Below are 18,117 nucleotides of genomic sequence, written 5' to 3'. Positions count from 1 at the left end.
AAAGAGTGCAAGTAAGACATTCGTACAAGTCAGACAAACAATAGACACTCTGTAATCTAACTCGACTAAATTCAGATCTCTAGTCAGATTTCGAATCTCACTTAGTTAAACATACATAAGTTAAGAAATTCTCAAATTCAGAAACACGATAAATAAGATGTAATAAACTAATAACTGTCTTAAGCTTAATTGGCAGAGTTCGAAATCGGCTACAAAATTATTACTTAAACTACTACACTATCGATATACATTTACTTACGACATTGCATACACTTACAAACTTGCATTTTTTCGCTATTTTAGGATCGTTTCTCTCAAGAAGATTGCTATTATATAGTAACTACTCTCGATTAACCATAAACCAGCAGGCCTGACAGAAACTTCTTTCTCGATCAGATAGATGCATCAATAGCTGGATGGGTGTTAGAAGATGGTTGACAAGACCATCTGCTGAAAGAACTCAGCCCTCTTGCTTCTTTCTTGATAGTCTTGTTCTCTAGCTTCATCTGATATAGACGAATCTTCGCTGCAATTGTAGGAAGCGTCAACCAAGTTTTTGAATCATTTCAGGACTGATCTTAAACAACAAAGAGTAGATATCACGACAAAGAAACATTTGTTTCCTTTTTTAGTTTTTCTATTTGAGAAATGGTGGGGTCAGTCCTTCCCCGTGGAAGTGAAGAAGGCCGTCTCTTTTACGTACTTCTTGAAGTTAGTTATATTTATATCATAGGGATTCTTTGATTCTCTAGATAAACCATTTCGTGGCATAATTCCCAATGATAGCTTATGTTATCTCGGCGTAATAATAATATAATATATCTCCAAGTCAATGTTTTCCTCGAAAAAAGTATGCCCAAGAAGGAAAATTGAGATAAGAACGAAATAATGACACGAAATTTGGCATGGAGTTAGTGCACCACATGCTTTACTAAACCCCAAACACAAAGTGGACGGATCACTCAGGGAATATTTTAGGACAGGGTTATACAAGGGAACTAAATCATAGAAACTGAAAGTGGTTCCAAGTACAAAAGCATGACACGAAAAGCTTGCATGAATAAGATCATCACAACATATCTAACGAATGAAACAATATGGATACGGAAGTGCTTTTAGTTTTATAGAAAGCTAATAGAAAAGTACCTTTTAACATCTAAAGTTGTTGGTGTTTTGATATCGGAGCTTGTATCTTGGATACATTTAGGCGTGGGAAGAGATACACCACAAAGAAACGGTGAGAGAAGTGGATCGGGTGTAGAATCAATTGTATTTCCCCTTATGTTTGATGTTACTCCAAGAAATGAACCTAGGTCACACATTTCATTGCTAAGCATTGATGAACGGTTGGTCCATTGTCCCGATCTTTGAGATTTTCTCCTTCGCTATATTGAATATAATGCTCGAGGTTAGACATACGAAATATCATTTATTGAGTCTGCAAGTTTAAGTTCAAATCCTACTCTCATACTTGTTCACGTGACTAATACCTTTAACATATGAGAATGTTGTCCTGTAAAATGTCCAATCATATCTCTGCCAAGATTTTCTGCACAAACCGGGCATACCTGCAAAGTACTTCAAGTGATTAATTGAGTCACATGGGAAGATTCTGACGTGGAAACAAGTCAATCATATCTCTCCCGAAAGTAATATTATTTCCGTAAGTGCCAGAATGCCCGATATCACGGGGTAGAAACATTTTTCGTTATGAAAGCCCGAATTTGTTATCTATGTTTATTATTTGTCACGATACGAATTAGAAATTTACTAACAGAGTACAAAGTGAACTTCCTCATGCTTTTGGGTATGGAAGTAGTCCAAAAAAGAAACTACTAGTATTAGACTTGAATGCTAAGTAAATGGGTAAAAACCTTAAAGAACAAGTATAAAGATGAAACTTTACGTACCGAATTTCTTACGTCGAAGCAATGTTCTTCTTGAAGATGAGTACATAACAATGGAACTTCAATTTCTATATAACAAAAAGGGCAAGGAAACCAAGTTTGAACATCTTCATCTCCATCAGAACCGACCATGATCAAATTGTTTTCTGCAGTTGAAGAACATCAAAAAGAAAGTAAGTTTTAACATGGGAAACCTAGAAATAGAAACCTCAAACAAGCTCTTGAAGAAATTAAAGAAGTCCCCACAAGTCACAAGATTTAGATAATTCTACACCAGAGAGTTATAGATCTTCAAATAAAACCTACCCATAAAGTCATAGTCGAGATAATCTCTGAAAAACTTAAACCCATAAACTTAAATTGGACTAAAACCCCAAAATTTCCAACAATTATGACAAACCCTCAAAGAGAAAAACATAAACCATCAACGTCCAAAAGATCAAATTTTGATAAAAGAGATGAAAAAAAAAGTGAAAAATCAAATGAAAAGTGAAGATCTTAAGTAAATGAGCATAAAACAGAAATCCAAAAGACTTGAATAAGAAATATGTATGATGTGTACCAGAGTGAAGTCTTGAGGTGGTATGCATAGTAGTAAAGTGGTTGTTAGAAGGGTGAAGTCTAGAAGGCCAAAGATCATCAACGTCCATGGAATTTCAGTTTCCGGCTAGAAAAGGGTCAGTTTTCAGATGAGCAAAAAAGTAAAGAGAGAAAGAAAGAAGGAAGGTGAAGTTTGGTGGGTCATATACTTATAGGGAGAGAGGACTGGCAAATTGTTAGCATCTACTCAAATGACAAAGTGACACCCTGGCAGTTTCAATGAATGAGAGAAGATGATCAACTTATAAAATACTAGTGAGTTTCAGTCACGTGCACAACTAGTAGTAGATTATATTACAGGTATATAGAAGAGAGAGAGAGAGAGAGAGAGAGAGAGAGAGAGAGAGAGAGAGAGAGAGGGAGAGAGAGAGAGAGAGAATTGTTTGTTTACTGGGACTTCCTTTGGCACATAAAGTTGGAGAGCTCATCTAACTTTACCATCTCTGTCCATATCATGCATGTCATATGGTATGTTTGTCCAATTTACTTTAGTTTTAGTTGAAGAGTAATATGTATTTATAGACGCAGGGCCGATGCTAGAACCCATTGCTTACGAGAAAAAAAAAGAAAAAAAAAATAATTGTACTACTTAGCCAAGGTTTGGGTCTAAGTTGGACAAGATTAAGGAAAACTACACATGGTATCAGTGACTGAACATGCCATCTCAACTGTAAGTCTAGGTTCGTTCGAGAAATGAACAACGTAGCATCTTCTACAAAAAAAATCATGCTACACTCCTAGGTCGGCAAAATCCAAACCCATTTATGTTGAGGTACATGATTTGGAGAAAAAATGAATCCTATTTTTTCTTTTATAAATTTACGTAAACTATATAAAGTGGTTGGGATTCTGCCCGCCTAAATGAGGAGGAGAGTATCACTCCTGCCACAAAAAAACAATAAACTCTTGCTTGGTAGCCAAGACAAGAATCTTAACAGAAGTTGCATAGTGGAGAGGAAGAAAGGGAGTGGGGTTGAAAGGGTGATTAACTCTTCCTTGTATAATTCTTTTTAGACTTTTTAGAGAGTTGAATTCCACTTGAGCATTATTGGGGTGTGACTAATTTCTTAGTTATTGTAGTGGTAGTTTTTTTTTCTTCCACAAAAAAATGGTAGTTCTCTTTAATCAAATTCAACTCGTTTGGTTTCGAATCTATTTGAGGCAGATATAAAATAAATATGGATCCAGAATTATTATCTAAAATAACCTAGAACACTCCTCTTGATCATTATAAATCCGACCCACCACTGAGATTTATAGGAGTTTAATGCAAATAAGAAAAAACAAAAATTAGGTCAAGGAAATGAGAAGAAGATAATCAAAGCAATATTATAATGTAATGACAAAGTTGTTAGCCATTAATAAACTTTTGCCATCACAAGTTTTATAGTATCTTATTTGGAAAAGAGAGTTAGGTAGGTTTACTTTGTGCCGATGGGAAAGCAAGTCAGCATCAATTTGATTTGGTTAATTAAATTTTTTTTTTTTGTTGAAAGATTTGGTTAATTAAAGTTGCTACTTCACGTTTCATTCTTATGAAAATATGTTTTGTGTCCAATGCAATACTCAACTTGAAAAATTCAAATTGACACCTGAGATTACATGAGTTGTTAACAATATATTTTGTGTCCAATAATTCAACACTCAACTTAAAAAAACTCAAATTGACACTTGGGATTACTTGAGTTGTTAACAAATAACGTTCTCTCATGTGGCAACAATAAATGTTGAGATACACAAAAGAAAACTCAATTGTTGGGTCAACATCATCATTTTATGTATTAAAATAAAAAATAAGAGTAAATTTAAAGTTAATGTTGAGTTTTTTTAGTGTTGCATTGGAGTAGTATTTTGAATTGAAGATTTCAATAGTGCCAATTAAGAAAGAGAATCTCAATTCATGTTTGACACGTTGGATTATTGAATTTTTTGTGAGTATTGCATTGGAGATGCTCTAATGCTTGTTCTCTGGTGAGAATATGTTACAACATACGTACCACCAACCCATCTGTACATGGTACACCTACATCCTCACATGGGAGCAAGGTTGGCGAGTTCAGTGGAATCCTTCGTGTTTCAACCCTCCAACTCACACCCTTATGTGAGAGAGTGTAAGTGTGTATACAAGTGCAATTTAACTGTTGACCAAACAGGTGAAACCATTTTTTATGCATATGATTGGTTCTTAGGTATTAATTTCTATGGACAATTTTGCCAAAAAAAATTTCTATGGACAATGTGAAAATTCAACAATCATAAACAACCAAGAAAAAAAAATGTATACGGTCCTTATGGGATTTATAATGTTTTTCTAATTATTCCCTAAGTACTCAATCACCCAAACATATGATAGTAGTCAACGAGCAAACTTGAGCAATTTGAACCCCATTTCCTGGACTGACAGAACAGCTAGTGCTATCTGCTTCTCCTAAAGTAAGAGCAAGTCCAACCCCAGCCGGGCTGAGGCCATAAATTCAAATTTATGGCCTCAGCCCCCCGCTCCAAGCCCAGCCGCTTGGAGCGGAGGCTGGGGTCGGCCATTCAGTCGCCCCTAACATTAGGGGCGACTGAATGGAGGCCCCAAGTGACCGTTGGGGCCTCCAACGGTCACTTGGGGATCCCCCCTAGCCGTTGGATTTGCTCCAACGGCTAGATCTAGCCGTTGGAGCAAATCCAACGGCTAGAAATGGATCCAACCCCTATAAATAGGGGTTGGATCCATTTCATCTGTCACCCTCTTCATCACTTTCTTTCTCTCCATCTCTTGCAACTTCCTCTCCATTTCTATCTCTCTTTCTTTCAAATTTTTTTTTTGATCTTTTGATTTGTTCACTCATGGATCCATTAGACATCAACGAATTCGATAACCAAAGTTATATGGAAATGTTGTCCCCTAATTCTACTTACCCGTCGGCTCAATTAGGAGTTGATGATTATGAAGTATGTGAGGATTCTTGTGTGCAAGGAGGGACGTCTTCGACAAAGATAACTAAACGGGAACCGTATAAGCCGGATGAAGATATTTTACTTACTAATTGTTATTTGAAAATAACATTTGATGCGGTTGTCGGAAATAGCCAAAAATATAAAGTATTTTGGCAAAAAATATCGGATGAATATAATGCGAGTGCAAAGTTTCAACGCACACTTAGAAGTTGTAAATCTCGTTTCAGTGAGATAAGCTCGGAATGTCAAAGTTTTATATCGACTTTGAGGATAATAAATAAAGTTCCAAAAAGCGGAGAAAACGATTATGACCGGGTAATTGTTTCTAACTTTTTAATTTCTTTTTTCTATCTTTTCACTTCATTCATAATATATACTTATATATATATATTTTGTTTATTTTAGTTACAAAGAGCTATCGAAATGTATAAAAAAAATCATCAAGGTAAAGGGTTTAGGTTCATACATGTTTACAAAATTTTGATGACACACAACAATTGGATGGCAGACATGCCAGGAGAGTCAACATCCGGTAAAAGAGATTCTAATACCAATCCATCGGAAGAAAGACCAATTGGCCGTAAACAAGCCAAAGCAAATGCAAGAGTTGGCGAACCATCCACACATTCTACCGCTTCAAAAACTCCCAGTGAGGGATATTGGGAAAAAAGAGACGAAGATTCCCAACAAAGATCAGTAACTTTGAGTGAAGCAGTACGGGTTCAACAAGAGACCCTAAAGGTGCAACAAGATTTTCTACGGGTGCAAACGGAGTTGGCGAACCGACAATATGCGATGGATTTAATGAAGATTGATATTAGGTCTCTCGACGAACATGCTCAACAAATGCTTTTAGCGGCGCGAGACGCTTTGTTCAACGGTGCACCACGAGACCCAAGAAACCCATTCTAGTTATTTTTAATTAATTTTTCTAGTGTTGTTTAGTCGTATTTAAGTAGTTTTAAATTTTTAATCAATTATTAGTTGTAATCGATGTTTTTTTAATTGAATTTTATTAGTAAATTGGGAAATTCCAAATTCAAATTTTCGGCCTCAAGAGAGACTGGGGTTGGAGCTGAATTTTAGAGGCTGAGCTGAGGCCAATAATTTTAGGTGAAAAAGTGGTTTTTTCGGCCTAAGACAGGCTGGGATTGGACTTGCTCTAAGAAAAGCAAATATGACTTCTTATCACCTCCCACTGACCACTAGGATATAAAGGTGATCTCCATATTCATTGTAAATCACATCAAAAGATTGTGATCACATACATTTTAACATCAAATCATCTCAAACCAAAAAATCAAATTTACCGTACTAGGTCACAATTAGGCTGGAAAAAAAGTCTGCAAACCCGAAATCCGTCACGGGTATCCGTATCCATTAGAGCCTGCGAGTATCTGAAACCCGAAGGCGGGTTTAGCCCGACCGACCCGATGAAATCAACGGATCAGGTACGGGTTTTGAGGTTCTACTCGGCATCCCGGCCGAGCCCGTCCGTAATCTTTACCCGACATAACCTGTTTAATGATGTCATCCATTTATGCGATAATACCTATACACATTATATGTATACTTGCTTGTATGTATTTATGTATGCATGTACAACATATACAAAAATATTTTTAAAGTATTTGAAGTGTATAATTAAGATACATACATATATTGTTGTCCAAGTGCGGAGTGTTCTTGACACAACATTGTTAAGAGAAACTAAATTAAATTTTAGTTTCGATAGAAATTTCGGTACCATCGAAATAGAAATATTTTAGTCATTTCGACCGAGATATTTTGAAAGGCCTTTTGAAACCTTGGTGAAAACCCTATACTCGACCGCCCGATACCTGAGAAATCCGAAAAGTTTGACGCACTTGGACAGGTTTTGGACACTAGGATTTTTTAAATTACCCGTCCGATTAAACCCGAAAGCCGAACGGATAGAGAGTTTAAAAGCCCGACCGGCCCGACTCGATGAATGACATGAACCCGACCGGTCCGACCCGGACCGATTCCCACCCTTAGTCATAATACTATTTTATCTCATACTACCTTTCATACATGAACAAAATCATGTTGTTTAGTCTAAATGTAGGTCAATAGCACAAAATAGTTACTACGAAAACCAAACATTGCATTTCGAAATATGAAATTTAATTTTCTTGTTGAGTGGCTTAGAGTCTTTAATTTCGGCTCAGTGAGCTAGCTCAAGAGGTGATACTTCTCATATATAAACTAGTCACAAACACATTGGTACCAACTTGGACAAACTATATATCCTTTACTCCTCTTGTACCAGTGTTAGGTTGTCTTGGACTGGATTACCCTAACAATGATGGAACTTTGTGATAATTTGGGGGTATAGTCACTAAAGTTTAAGGTATGATGATTTGAATGAACAAGTTTGAAGAGAGTGAAACTAGTAATATAGACTAGTAAAGAACTAAGATGTGTAATATAAACTAGCTAGTAGTAATAAAGTTAATTTAGAACACATTGACTTCACAAAATGATGACAATAATGTTGAGGAAGAAGATCTAGCTAGTACGTACATTAATAACAGAACAATATTGTGAAAAAGGATTACTTATATAAAACTAGCTATCCGGACCGAGTTGGCTTGATTCCCCTTGCAAAGATGCATGATCTAACTCTTCATATTCCTTAAGAAATGCCCTCAAACTCCATTAAAATGCAGTTTCGGAACTTACCCATTTTGCGGAAATGAGAAAGAAAGCTGCTTAGGATCTTGTATCGGAATGGAATCGAATATAGTAAGAGATGATCAAGTAATATCTCTTGGAATTTAACATGACAAGTAGTAACCATGGTTGAAGCTACTTGCTAGAAATCCAAGAACCTGTATTGATGGGTGTACACCAATATAGATATAGTGGGTGTATATATATAGTGGGAGATCTAGAGAGGTATTTAATAGCATGCATAGTGGAGAAACTGTGTATATCCCCGCATGCATATATTTCTCCCTTTTGTTACAGTGTAAGGCACGATTCCACCAAAAATGGAAACCCTAGAAGAAAAAGCAAAGTAAAAGAATGCATGAGAGTGATCACTACTAGTAGTAATTGAGAGTTTGTTTCTTCAATCTAGGGTTTTTAACTTTTTACATTGAAAGAAGCCAAAGCATGGTTACCCTAAAGCTGTGGGGGCTATTCTTTATGGGGAACATATATAGTCTAAAAAGGTTCTTTTGTATATACTGTATGTATGAACATTTTCTTTGCCCTAATATTTTTTCAATTTCTTAGGAGTCTTTTTGTTATATGAAGTGAAGTACACATTTATGTAAATGCATGTCTCAATCTTAAATGAACTCTTAATCAAAGACATTGTCGTATATAAATACTAGTGGTGGGATTTTATAATCGTAGTTACAAATGTTTTTTTTTTTTGTGTACTTATTCGCTAGCCAATTGGTAAAAGGACCACCTTATCCTTCTTCACATTGGCACATTGTGTTTGGCCCTTTAGAGTGTTTTTAGGACCATTGGGTTGTGTTTTAAGGGACAAAACATGAACTAAAACTTTCATCTCATGTGGTGCTCCTTTTTTTTTATTACTTCAGTAGAAATGCAAAAGCATGCATGACTTTGCAACTTTAAGAAAAGGATGGGGGCCAAATGGACCTTTGCTTAAAATGCAATCTATGAAGAAAAACAAAAAAGACGAGCTTATCAAAAAGACAAATAATATCAAGAACTCCCAATAAAAATGTGGTTGACTTAACTTTGAGGTGGATGATGGTGATTGGGTAAACGGTCGAATTTGCAATCATTTATTCAAACCCGCTACAAAAATGAAAAGATGGGTTTGATAGTTCAATAACGTAAACTTGAATCGAGAGTGTTAAAAGTGCCTCTGTTTTCGTTAAAGTCGTCTATTTTCTTCCTATATATTCTCCTCCTTCAATTTGGGCGCCTGCCGTGGGCCTTGAGATAACTACCCTATACAGGTGGTAGCGACTACTACTTCCTTTACCTAGTAGAAAAGGAAAAAGATCCACATGTATCTCCTTGAATTAGATGACTTAGCAACCGAGAATGTACCGGCAGAGGGAATTGTACTTGACTGAGAAGGAGGAGCTCCTCTCACTATGCATTAAGAATGAAATCAATCTTTTATGAACCCATCTTAAGATTGAGAAAACCTGTGCTTTACTTGCTACTAGACCCTAACACTTCCCAACCTCAAATTTTCAGTTTTGGACTTAAAAGTCTATTGGACAAAATTAGAGGTTGAATATTGGGGTTGGTAAAAGTTGTGGGTAGTTTGGGAGTTTACTCTATGAATTTTTTTTTTTTTGAAACCAAGCGAAACCATTTTTCATTCACAAGTTACATGGATGATAATTCTTATTTCTTTGAGAACTACATGAGAGTTACATACCTTTAAATGTAAAGTGCCTCGTGAAGGAAAAAAAATTGACGGGGCACAGACACAAAGACCCTATAGATCGAGAATTAAAGACCCTAAAGGTCGACAAAAAGATCTTATAGATCTAGAATTAAAGACCCCAAAGATCGACAAAAAGAAAATTACAACAACGATTTTAAACTAATAAAAGTGAAATCTAGATCATTCTTTTCTCTTGACTTGTAATTTCATCTTCAATCTTCTTGAATCGTTCATCGTAGAATTCGGCGATATTGAATCTTCTTTGCTCACTAACATCTTTATCCATACTTCAATTCCTTAAACATATAAAATCACCAACAAGTGGATTAAATTCTTCATTGAACGTAATTTTTGTAACTTAAAGAAATGAATATTTGATCCACGTTAGAGAGAAAAGAACAAGAAGAAGAGGAAGAATCCAATAAGACGGACTATGTAGAATAAGATTTGATTCCATAAAATCTCTTTCTAAAACCTAGACTCTAAGATCTTATTTTAGATATAATATAAACAACAAAAAGGAAAATCCGAAGGAGGGATCCCTCCTCCAGAAAACACAAAGATCTGAAAAATAGTTTGAGAGATAGAGGAGAGGAAACAGTTATTTTCTCTTGACGAGAGAGAGAGGCTGTCTCTATGAAATACTTAACCACATGTGAAGAGAGTTCTGTTTTAGTGGGTGTGCTGTCACTGGCGAGCCCAAGTCCATTTACTAGGCTTCCTCACTGGATAAGGCCCAAACTCAGCCCAACAAGTATTAGGTCTAAGAAACCAACTTCTCCTAGCATTCATATTTGCAGAAATTTTGAACTGTAAAACCCTTGAAAAACCCTTCCTTTCTAGTTCTTCCTTGCTCACAATCAAGGTCTCATTTTTCAATAACAAATTTCCCCCAAAATCTAATAACTATGAAGAGGGCAAAGGGAATCATAGCTTCTCTCAAGCAAATCAACTCGTTCATGTTGACTCAGTCTTCCACAACTCGGTCCCTTCACTCAAAGGTGACTCAGTACTCTTACTTTTCTCCTTACTTATCATCTTCTCTGTCAAAACAAGATAGTTATGATTTCTTTAATACCCATCAAAAACAACATTTTTCATCAAAACCTAATTCAATTGTAGAATTAGTTTTGAATAATGACTGGTCTGATGAAGTTAAACAAGAATTGGGGAAATTAAACCCTACCCTAAGTTATGAAACTGTTATTTATGTTTTGAAGAAAATTGAATCAAACCCTGAAAAGGCTTTAAATTTCTTCAATTGGGTATCTGATAAACATGGGTTTAAGTCCAGTCCTACTCTTTATAGCTTGATGGTTAGGGTTTTGGGGCATAAGGATTCCATGATGGATTTTTGGGTATTGGTTAAGAAGATGGTTGATGAGGGTGTTGAGATGGATGAGGAAACTTATAGAACTATTTTGGGTAATTTTCGTAAAGCAAATTTGACAAGTGATGCTGCCTCTTTAACCGAATTTTTCTCTAAGATGGTTAAAGCAAACTCAACAAATGCCATTGTTGTATCTGTGATTAAGGTCGTTAAGGATTCTGATTGGAATGATAAGGTTAAGAAGAAATTAGTGGATTTGAATCTTTCTTTATCTCAAAATCTTGTTGAGAAGATCTTAAGGGAACTTAGAGGTTACCCTTTGAAAGCTTTGGAGTTCTTCCATTGGGCTAAAAGTAATAAGAATTTTGAACATGATTGTGTCACTTATAATGCAGTTCTTAAGGTTCTTGGGCAGGAAGAATCGATCGATAAGTTTTGGGACATGGTGAAGGAGATGAAAAGTGCAGGTTATGAGATGGATCTCGACACATATATAAAGTTGTCAAGACAATTTCAAAAGAGAAAGATGATGAAAGAATCAGTGGAGCTTTATGAGTTCATGATGGATGGTCCATATAAGCCTTCAACCCAAAATTGCAGTTTACTTTTACGACAAATCTCCTTGTCTCCTAACCCGGATCTAAACTTGGTTTTTAGAGTTGTAAAGAAGTACGAATCGGCTGGTCATTCTCTCAGTAAATTTGAATATGATGGGATTCACAGATCTTTGACTAGTGTTGGGCGATTTGACGAAGCTGAAAAGATTCTAGTGACAATGAAAAATGCAGGTTATGAGCCAGATAATATCACTTACAGTCAAGTGGTTTTCGGACTCTGTAAAGCTGGGAGATTGGAGGAAGCATGTGAGATATTAGACGAGATGGAAAAGCAAGGATGTCCTCCCGATATTAAGACTTGGACCATCTTAATTCAAGGACATATTGTAGCTGGTGAAGTCGAGAAGGCATTAACTTGTTTCACTAGGATGTTAGAGAAGAACGGTGAAGCCGATTCCGATCTTTTAGAAGTCTTAACAAATGGTTTGTGTAACAAGAAGAACGTAGGAAAGGCATATACTTTGTTTGTTGAGATGGTCGATACTGGTAAGTTAAGACCTTGGCAAGCTACGTACAAAACTTTGATCGATAATTTACTGAAAAGTGGGAAACTTGAAGAATCATTGAAGCTTTTACGTTTAATGAAGAAACACAATTACCCACCTTACCCGGAACCCTTTGTAGTATACATATCAAAGTTTGGGACAGTAGACGATGCTAAAGAGTTCTTAAAAGCATTAAGCGTAAAGGAGTACCCGACATCAATGGCTTACCTTCATGTTTTTCAGTCATTCTTCAAGGAAGGTAGGGATTCAGAAGCTCGAGATTTACTTTTCAAATGTCCTCACCATATTCGTAACCATAACGATGTTTTGAGTCTATTTGGTTCTTCAAAAAGCCCCATCGATAGCGACAATACCATATCGAGTGCTTGACCTCTTATTGTTAAGTTTTTGTTCAAGTCTAATTGACAATGAATGTGGTTTTAAATCGAATAGAATCACAAATTCCGAGTTGTATTTCAAATTGAATGTTTTTTCATTGTATTGCTAAACCATTTCCTTCGGGACATTTTACCCTCCTTTGAAAGGGACATTTTACCCTCCTTTGAAAGGAACTAGTTATGCGTCTTTCTAACATACCCACATAACTGAATCTCACATAATATGTTTAATCATCTGTGCATGTGTTGTTGGGCTGTCAAGTGGGCCTCTGAGTTGGCTTCACGGTGGCAGTAGACAAGTCTATTGTTGGGTTGGGCCTTGAACAGTTCTCTGGCTTCCATCACACTTCTGCGAATACGCCACGGGGGATCTTCTTGTCCGTCGGATGTGACCCGTGTGATAAGTTGGCTGTCGCCCTCATATATAATGTCTCTTTGCCCTAAAGTTTCCCCAATTTCAAAAGCGAAAATGAGGGCTCTGAGTTCACTCTCCATAGCGGAACGAGAGTTGATGGCTTTTCCTTCCCTTCTTATGATTTCCTCTTGATGATTTCTAACTACGAGGGCTCTGAGTTCGCCCTGGCCTAACTTTTGGGGCTGCCACGGGGAAAAAATCATGTGGCCGGGTAAAATCTCCAACTGTTCGGGTCGTTTATCTCTCTCTCTCTTTACAATTTGACCATTTGGGACACCACATGTCACCTTACAGCCCGTGATCAGTCTCAAATTTCATTCGGTTTTAGCCTTTTGGGTGTCCCAAATCAATCAAATGGGGAGGTGGAAAATATCTCACCAACCGAACTCTTTCAAATTGACACGTTTTGCCATGTCATACGCGGTGGCTAAGGAAAATCAAGAAATTTCAAAGCAACCACGTCAGGGTGTCACTTTCTGTTTTTGTCCATCACACTGCCACATGTCATCACTTTATTTGTCTCACTAAACTAACATAAGATTACGTGTTAGCCATTCAATGCTTACACGTGTCAAGACTATCTTAACTATGGTTAAGAAACGCGTGGTTAACCAACCACCACCTATCTCTCTCTCTCTCTATACAAATACATATATATATGGTTAGCAAGTTGGCAAGTAGTAGCACAAGTTGGTGGGGGTGGGGTTGAGTTGGTTTTCCTCTGTTTTCTTGTGTTTTATTGTTTTGGTTGAAACAGAGAGAGAGAGAGAGAGAAGATAAACAAAAACAATGGGACTCTCTCACTACCCAAGTGCAGCTGATGGAATGCTTCCAGTATTAGTTATGAATACAGTAATTTCAGTTGCTTTACTAAAGAACTTACTCAAATGGGTTCTTCAAATTATGGGTAAGATTCAAAACCCATCAAATTTTGAAGAAGATGGAGAAGGTGGTATTGGAAATGAAGGATTTTCAATGAATTCTAGTGAGACAAAGAGTATTTCAGTTACCCTTTTCAAATCTTTGTCTAGTAGAAGAAGAAGAAATGGTGAAAGTGGTGGTGGTGGTGGTGGTGGTGAGTGGTGGTCAATGGTGGAGTGTTGTGTGTGTCTTCATAAATTTGAAGGAGATGAGGAAGTTAGTGAATTATTATCTTGTAAACATTTCTTTCACAAGGGTTGTTTACAAAAATGGTTGGATCATAAAAACACTTCTTGCCCTCTTTGTAGATCTACCACCCTCTAATATGAGAGTTCAATTTTGAGACCTTTATCTTCTACCCTTTTTTTCCTCCCTTCTCAAAAGGAGTGGTTATGTTTCTTCTCTTATAGATAGATAGAAGGATGTTCTAATAAAGGGTCCAAGAATGGAGTGCCTTATGTTGAGAAATTTTTTTTTTTCCCATGCCAATGTTATTTTGTTATTAACAATTCTATTGTGTCCGAATTCTATATTCGATCCCTGATTCGGGGAATGAGGTCTTAAGAAAGAGAGAGAGATAGAGGTTGATTTGATTCAAAAACTTGATATAAAACAATTGCTAGAATAACAAATTAGCTAGGTATCCATAACTTGCAATCACAATTCTCATCATGGGAATCAAGAGCGTAAAATTCCCAATCCCGCTCCCAACTACGTAGGAGCTCTTACATAAATATCCAGGATTCGATACGATAAACTAGGATTCTACTAAAACATAACCTTTGTTATATTATTGTTTATAGTAGCTAGAAATATAAAAACACCAAAAGCAATTTCATTGAGCTAACAACATAAAAAGTAAAGACAAAGGTATGTTTGTATTGATCCAATTGTTTTAGCACTTCTTAACCATGTTTTTTTTGTATTATGTCTGAGATATGGAACTTAGAGAATTCTGCAACATAAAGAAAGGGTTTTATTTTAACTAACCATTAAAATTTACATTAGAAGCTGGTTAGAAAATCAAAGAACTAAAGAAAGAATCATCCTTCTTCGACAGTTTGTCTCAACGATATCAAGAACTTACAAGGTTCACAAAGTGAATAGGTTATCTGTAAGGGTTGAATGAGTTGAGAAGGGAAGTTTTCTCAATGCTCTTCTAATTGATCCCTGGAACAACCCAGAATTGATTTTCAGATTCATAGATAGACCTGGGTAAAGCTCAGCTCGTTCAGGGAGCTTTTGAGCGCAGTCATAAAGAGGATATTAGCTCTCAGATCTGATCAGTTTGATTTTCGGATACATCCTTCCCTATTCTGAACAAGGGAATGAAAACGATCGAAGTTTTATCACCAAAAGTCCTCACATGAACATAACCCATCCTTGAAATGGTGAAAACGATCCGGATCTTTCAGTATGATCTCCCGTTCAACTATCTTGGAGATCATCTTTGCCGAAGTGTGGCAATTATGGCACACCCTCAGATTCTTGGTAACACGAATTGTTGTACCCTTTTGTGTGCTTATCAATCCAAACGAAATAGCCAACATTTCACTGTGTCCAATAGGTATACACTCTCGCTCTTCTTCCACGTCGTGGAAACTAAAATCTCTACTAGGAACATACCCTTCTTCCTCTTTCATTTTCTTCATCAAATCCTGTAATTCACTATATATCCTCTCTGATCTTGGGTGATGAACATCTCCTACTCCAAATACATGAACTTTATTACGAAGTTCGATCCAACTATAAGCTTTTTTCGCCCTTAATCCCATATCTCTTATCATTTCTCTCACATTATTTACCATATCCCATTTTCCATTTGCAGCATACATGTTGGAGAGTAAAACATAGTTTTCGGCATTAAGGGGTTCTAGCTCGGTTAGACGCTCAACTACTCGTTTAGCCATCTTTATGTTCCGATGAATCCTGCATCCCAAGAGCAACGCTCTCTGAACCTCTTTCTGCCATTCAATCTGATTCTCTTCCACGAAACTCCTAGCCTCATTGAAAAGTCCTGCACGAGCTAGTAAACTGACCATTAAAGAGTAATGCTCAAGCTTAGGTGCTCCTCTTATGAGTTTAAAATAAGACTTCCCTTCCTCAACCATCCGTGCAGTATTACAAGCACAGAGGGCAGCAATATAAACGTTATTATCAAATTTACTCGTTCTTATGCTCTTCATTTCTTGAAATAGCTCAACCCCGAGTCTTCCATGTCCATGTAAACTATATCCTAGTATCATTATAGTCCACGAGATTGTATCTTTCTCTTTCATTCGAGTAAAAATTTTTGAAGCAGATTCCATACATCCTGATTTCATGTACATATCTATCAAAGCATTTTGAACTGATAAATTTGAGTAGACATGGTTTCGAAGTGCATATGCATGAATTTCCTTTCCATGCTTTTGAGCAGATATTCGTGCACATGCAGGCAAGACACTAGAGACCGAAAACCCATCAGGTTTTATCCCCTCTGAATTCATCAACCTAAACAGTTTTAGACCTTCATTGAAACTCCCATTTTTCACATACCCATTAAGAATTGAAGTCCACGAAATGACATCTTTTGACTCCATTCCATCGAAAACTAACCGAGCTTCTTTTATACTACCACAATCTAAATACATTTTTAAAAGAGAGTTACTTACTAAAACATCAAACTCCAATTTAAATGTTCTCGCAATCTTGTGAACTTTTCTCCCTTCGTGAAGTGATTTTAAGCGACCACAAGCTCCAAGAACGGTAGATAAAGCAACAGCATCGATGTTCTCAGCACCTGATTTAGCCATTTGATGAAAAACCTCAATTGCCAAACTGGGTTTACCTTGTTTAGTGTATAATTTAATCATCAAAGTCCAAGAAATCGAATTCTTGAGTGAGAATGATTTATCAAAAATCCTCCTTGCTGTATCAACACTATCAAGACAACCATAAAACTCCATAAGAGAAGTAATAACATACTGGTCTAAACCAAACCCAAATTTAAGAGCATGCCCATGAATCTGTTTACCATAAAACAAGCTACCCGAAAGGCGAGAAGCAGTAAAAATTCGAGGGAAGGTATGTTTATCAGGACGAACACCACGGATTAGCATCTGTTTGTAAATTGAGAAAATCTTTTGAAGATCACCATTGCTGAGATGAGTTCGAATGAGGGTGTTCCAAGAAAATGTGTCTCTGTGAGGAATTTCGTCGAGCAGGTTAGTGGGTATGGTAGAAAATGGTTCTTCAGATGAAGAAGATGGAGAAAACTGGAGATGGGTAGATTGTTTTTGGTGAATTGAGTTTGAATGTGGTTGGGATTGGAAGAAACAACATCTAACAGAGACTGATTGGGTGAAGAAGGCAGTCATCTCTGTTTTTTTCTGATGTGGGTTTAATGTTTTATGATGATGAAATTGAAGGAAAGAGGGAGGATTTGGAGAGATGAAGGAACTAGTGATGAAGATGAATCTGAGCTAGGGTTGATGAGATTGAGGAAGTATCATCTCAATATTAGACGGAATTACCTAACCAGATTTTGGTTGGGAGTTTGAAATACTGGTTCACTAACGGATAAAACGGAATGGTACTGTTTTAACTAGTGAACAAGCCAAATACCGTTATAATGGTTTTTCTGGGACGAATTTTGAAATAATCGGTTCAGAAAAAGAAAAAACCGGAAACAAATAGTGGCATATCACTTCGGACTTGGGAGAGAGTATAGATCCCCCACGCCGGATGTTCACACTTAATGAGTGTCGAGGCTTTTTAAGTGGGTGTGGGACTAAAAAGTCTTCAACAACAACAACAAAACTTGATCGGCATAGATGGTATCAGAGCCGAAGAAAATCCCATCTCGAGACCTTGTGATTAATCATCTAATTGACCTTTCGCCAATAACAAAACCTCATACTCATTGGGTTTGGCTATGGGTCTAGCTCGGGACGGCCTGGGACGCTCGAGACAAATATGATGATCGATAACTGGTAAGGCTTGAGACAATAAGACTACCTTATAGGAAGGGATGACAATGTACCACCGATATCTAATGTCAGTTAAAACACTAATTGGATTCAGAATGCAGAATAATTCAATAAAC

At 36.7% G+C, this 18,117-nt stretch overlaps 2 protein-coding genes and 2 pseudogenes across 4 annotated transcripts; 2 read left to right on the top strand and 2 right to left on the bottom strand.

Moving 5' to 3' along the window:
• Window positions 1-160: 160 nt before the first annotated feature.
• On the bottom strand, window positions 161-2,997 carry LOC147553346 (protein DEHYDRATION-INDUCED 19 homolog 5-like). Its single transcript, XM_086664960.1, has 5 exons — window positions 2,470-2,997; window positions 1,911-2,053; window positions 1,491-1,568; window positions 1,147-1,385; window positions 161-526 (listed from the first exon to the last, which is right to left on the bottom strand). Exons 1-5 carry the CDS (start codon window positions 2,555-2,557, stop codon window positions 424-426), a joined length of 651 nt encoding a protein of 216 aa, XP_086521086.1. The 5' UTR covers window positions 2,558-2,997; the 3' UTR covers window positions 161-423.
• A 1,944-nt stretch (window positions 2,998-4,941) lies between these two features.
• LOC147553345 (uncharacterized) lies at window positions 4,942-6,496 on the top strand. Its single transcript, XM_086669781.1, has 2 exons — window positions 4,942-5,768; window positions 5,859-6,496. Exons 1-2 carry the CDS (start codon window positions 5,343-5,345, stop codon window positions 6,363-6,365), a joined length of 933 nt encoding a protein of 310 aa, XP_086525907.1. The 5' UTR covers window positions 4,942-5,342; the 3' UTR covers window positions 6,366-6,496.
• Window positions 6,497-10,333: 3,837 nt separating this feature from the next.
• On the top strand, window positions 10,334-14,539 carry LOC147553344 (pentatricopeptide repeat-containing protein At3g48250, chloroplastic pseudogene; annotated as a pseudogene). The gene is made up of 2 exons (XR_015236606.1): window positions 10,334-12,937; window positions 13,268-14,539. The product of XR_015236606.1 is annotated as a pentatricopeptide repeat-containing protein At3g48250, chloroplastic pseudogene (transcript).
• A 447-nt stretch (window positions 14,540-14,986) lies between these two features.
• On the bottom strand, window positions 14,987-17,927 carry LOC147553343 (pentatricopeptide repeat-containing protein DOT4, chloroplastic pseudogene; annotated as a pseudogene). The gene has a single exon (XR_015236605.1). The product of XR_015236605.1 is annotated as a pentatricopeptide repeat-containing protein DOT4, chloroplastic pseudogene (transcript).
• Window positions 17,928-18,117: the final 190 nt, after the last annotated feature.

Source organism: Eschscholzia californica, unplaced genomic scaffold (assembly GCF_041429995.1).
Source record: "Eschscholzia californica isolate CP2 unplaced genomic scaffold, dmEscCali1.0.p SCAF_3, whole genome shotgun sequence".
NCBI classification, from domain to species: Eukaryota; Viridiplantae; Streptophyta; class Magnoliopsida; order Ranunculales; family Papaveraceae; genus Eschscholzia; species Eschscholzia californica.
The sequence above is the reverse complement of the archived record's forward strand: the minus strand, read 5'-3'. Positions and strand labels throughout refer to the sequence as shown.

Excerpts from the sequence above, each read along its gene's own strand:
- LOC147553346 (XM_086664960.1), bottom strand. The coding sequence starts at position 2,557 with ATGGACGTTGATGATCTTTGGCCTTCTAGACTTCACCCTTCTAACAAC. Across the intron at positions 1,386-1,490 it reads AACATTCTCATATGTTAAAG|CGAAGGAGAAAATCTCAAAG; the intron begins GTATTAGTCACG and ends TATTCAATATAG. Across the intron at positions 527-1,146 it reads ACAACTTTAGATGTTAAAAG|CGAAGATTCGTCTATATCAG; the intron begins GTACTTTTCTAT and ends CTACAATTGCAG.
- LOC147553345 (XM_086669781.1), top strand. The coding sequence starts at position 5,343 with ATGGATCCATTAGACATCAACGAATTCGATAACCAAAGTTATATGGAA. Across the intron at positions 5,769-5,858 it reads GAGAAAACGATTATGACCGG|TTACAAAGAGCTATCGAAAT; the intron begins GTAATTGTTTCT and ends TGTTTATTTTAG.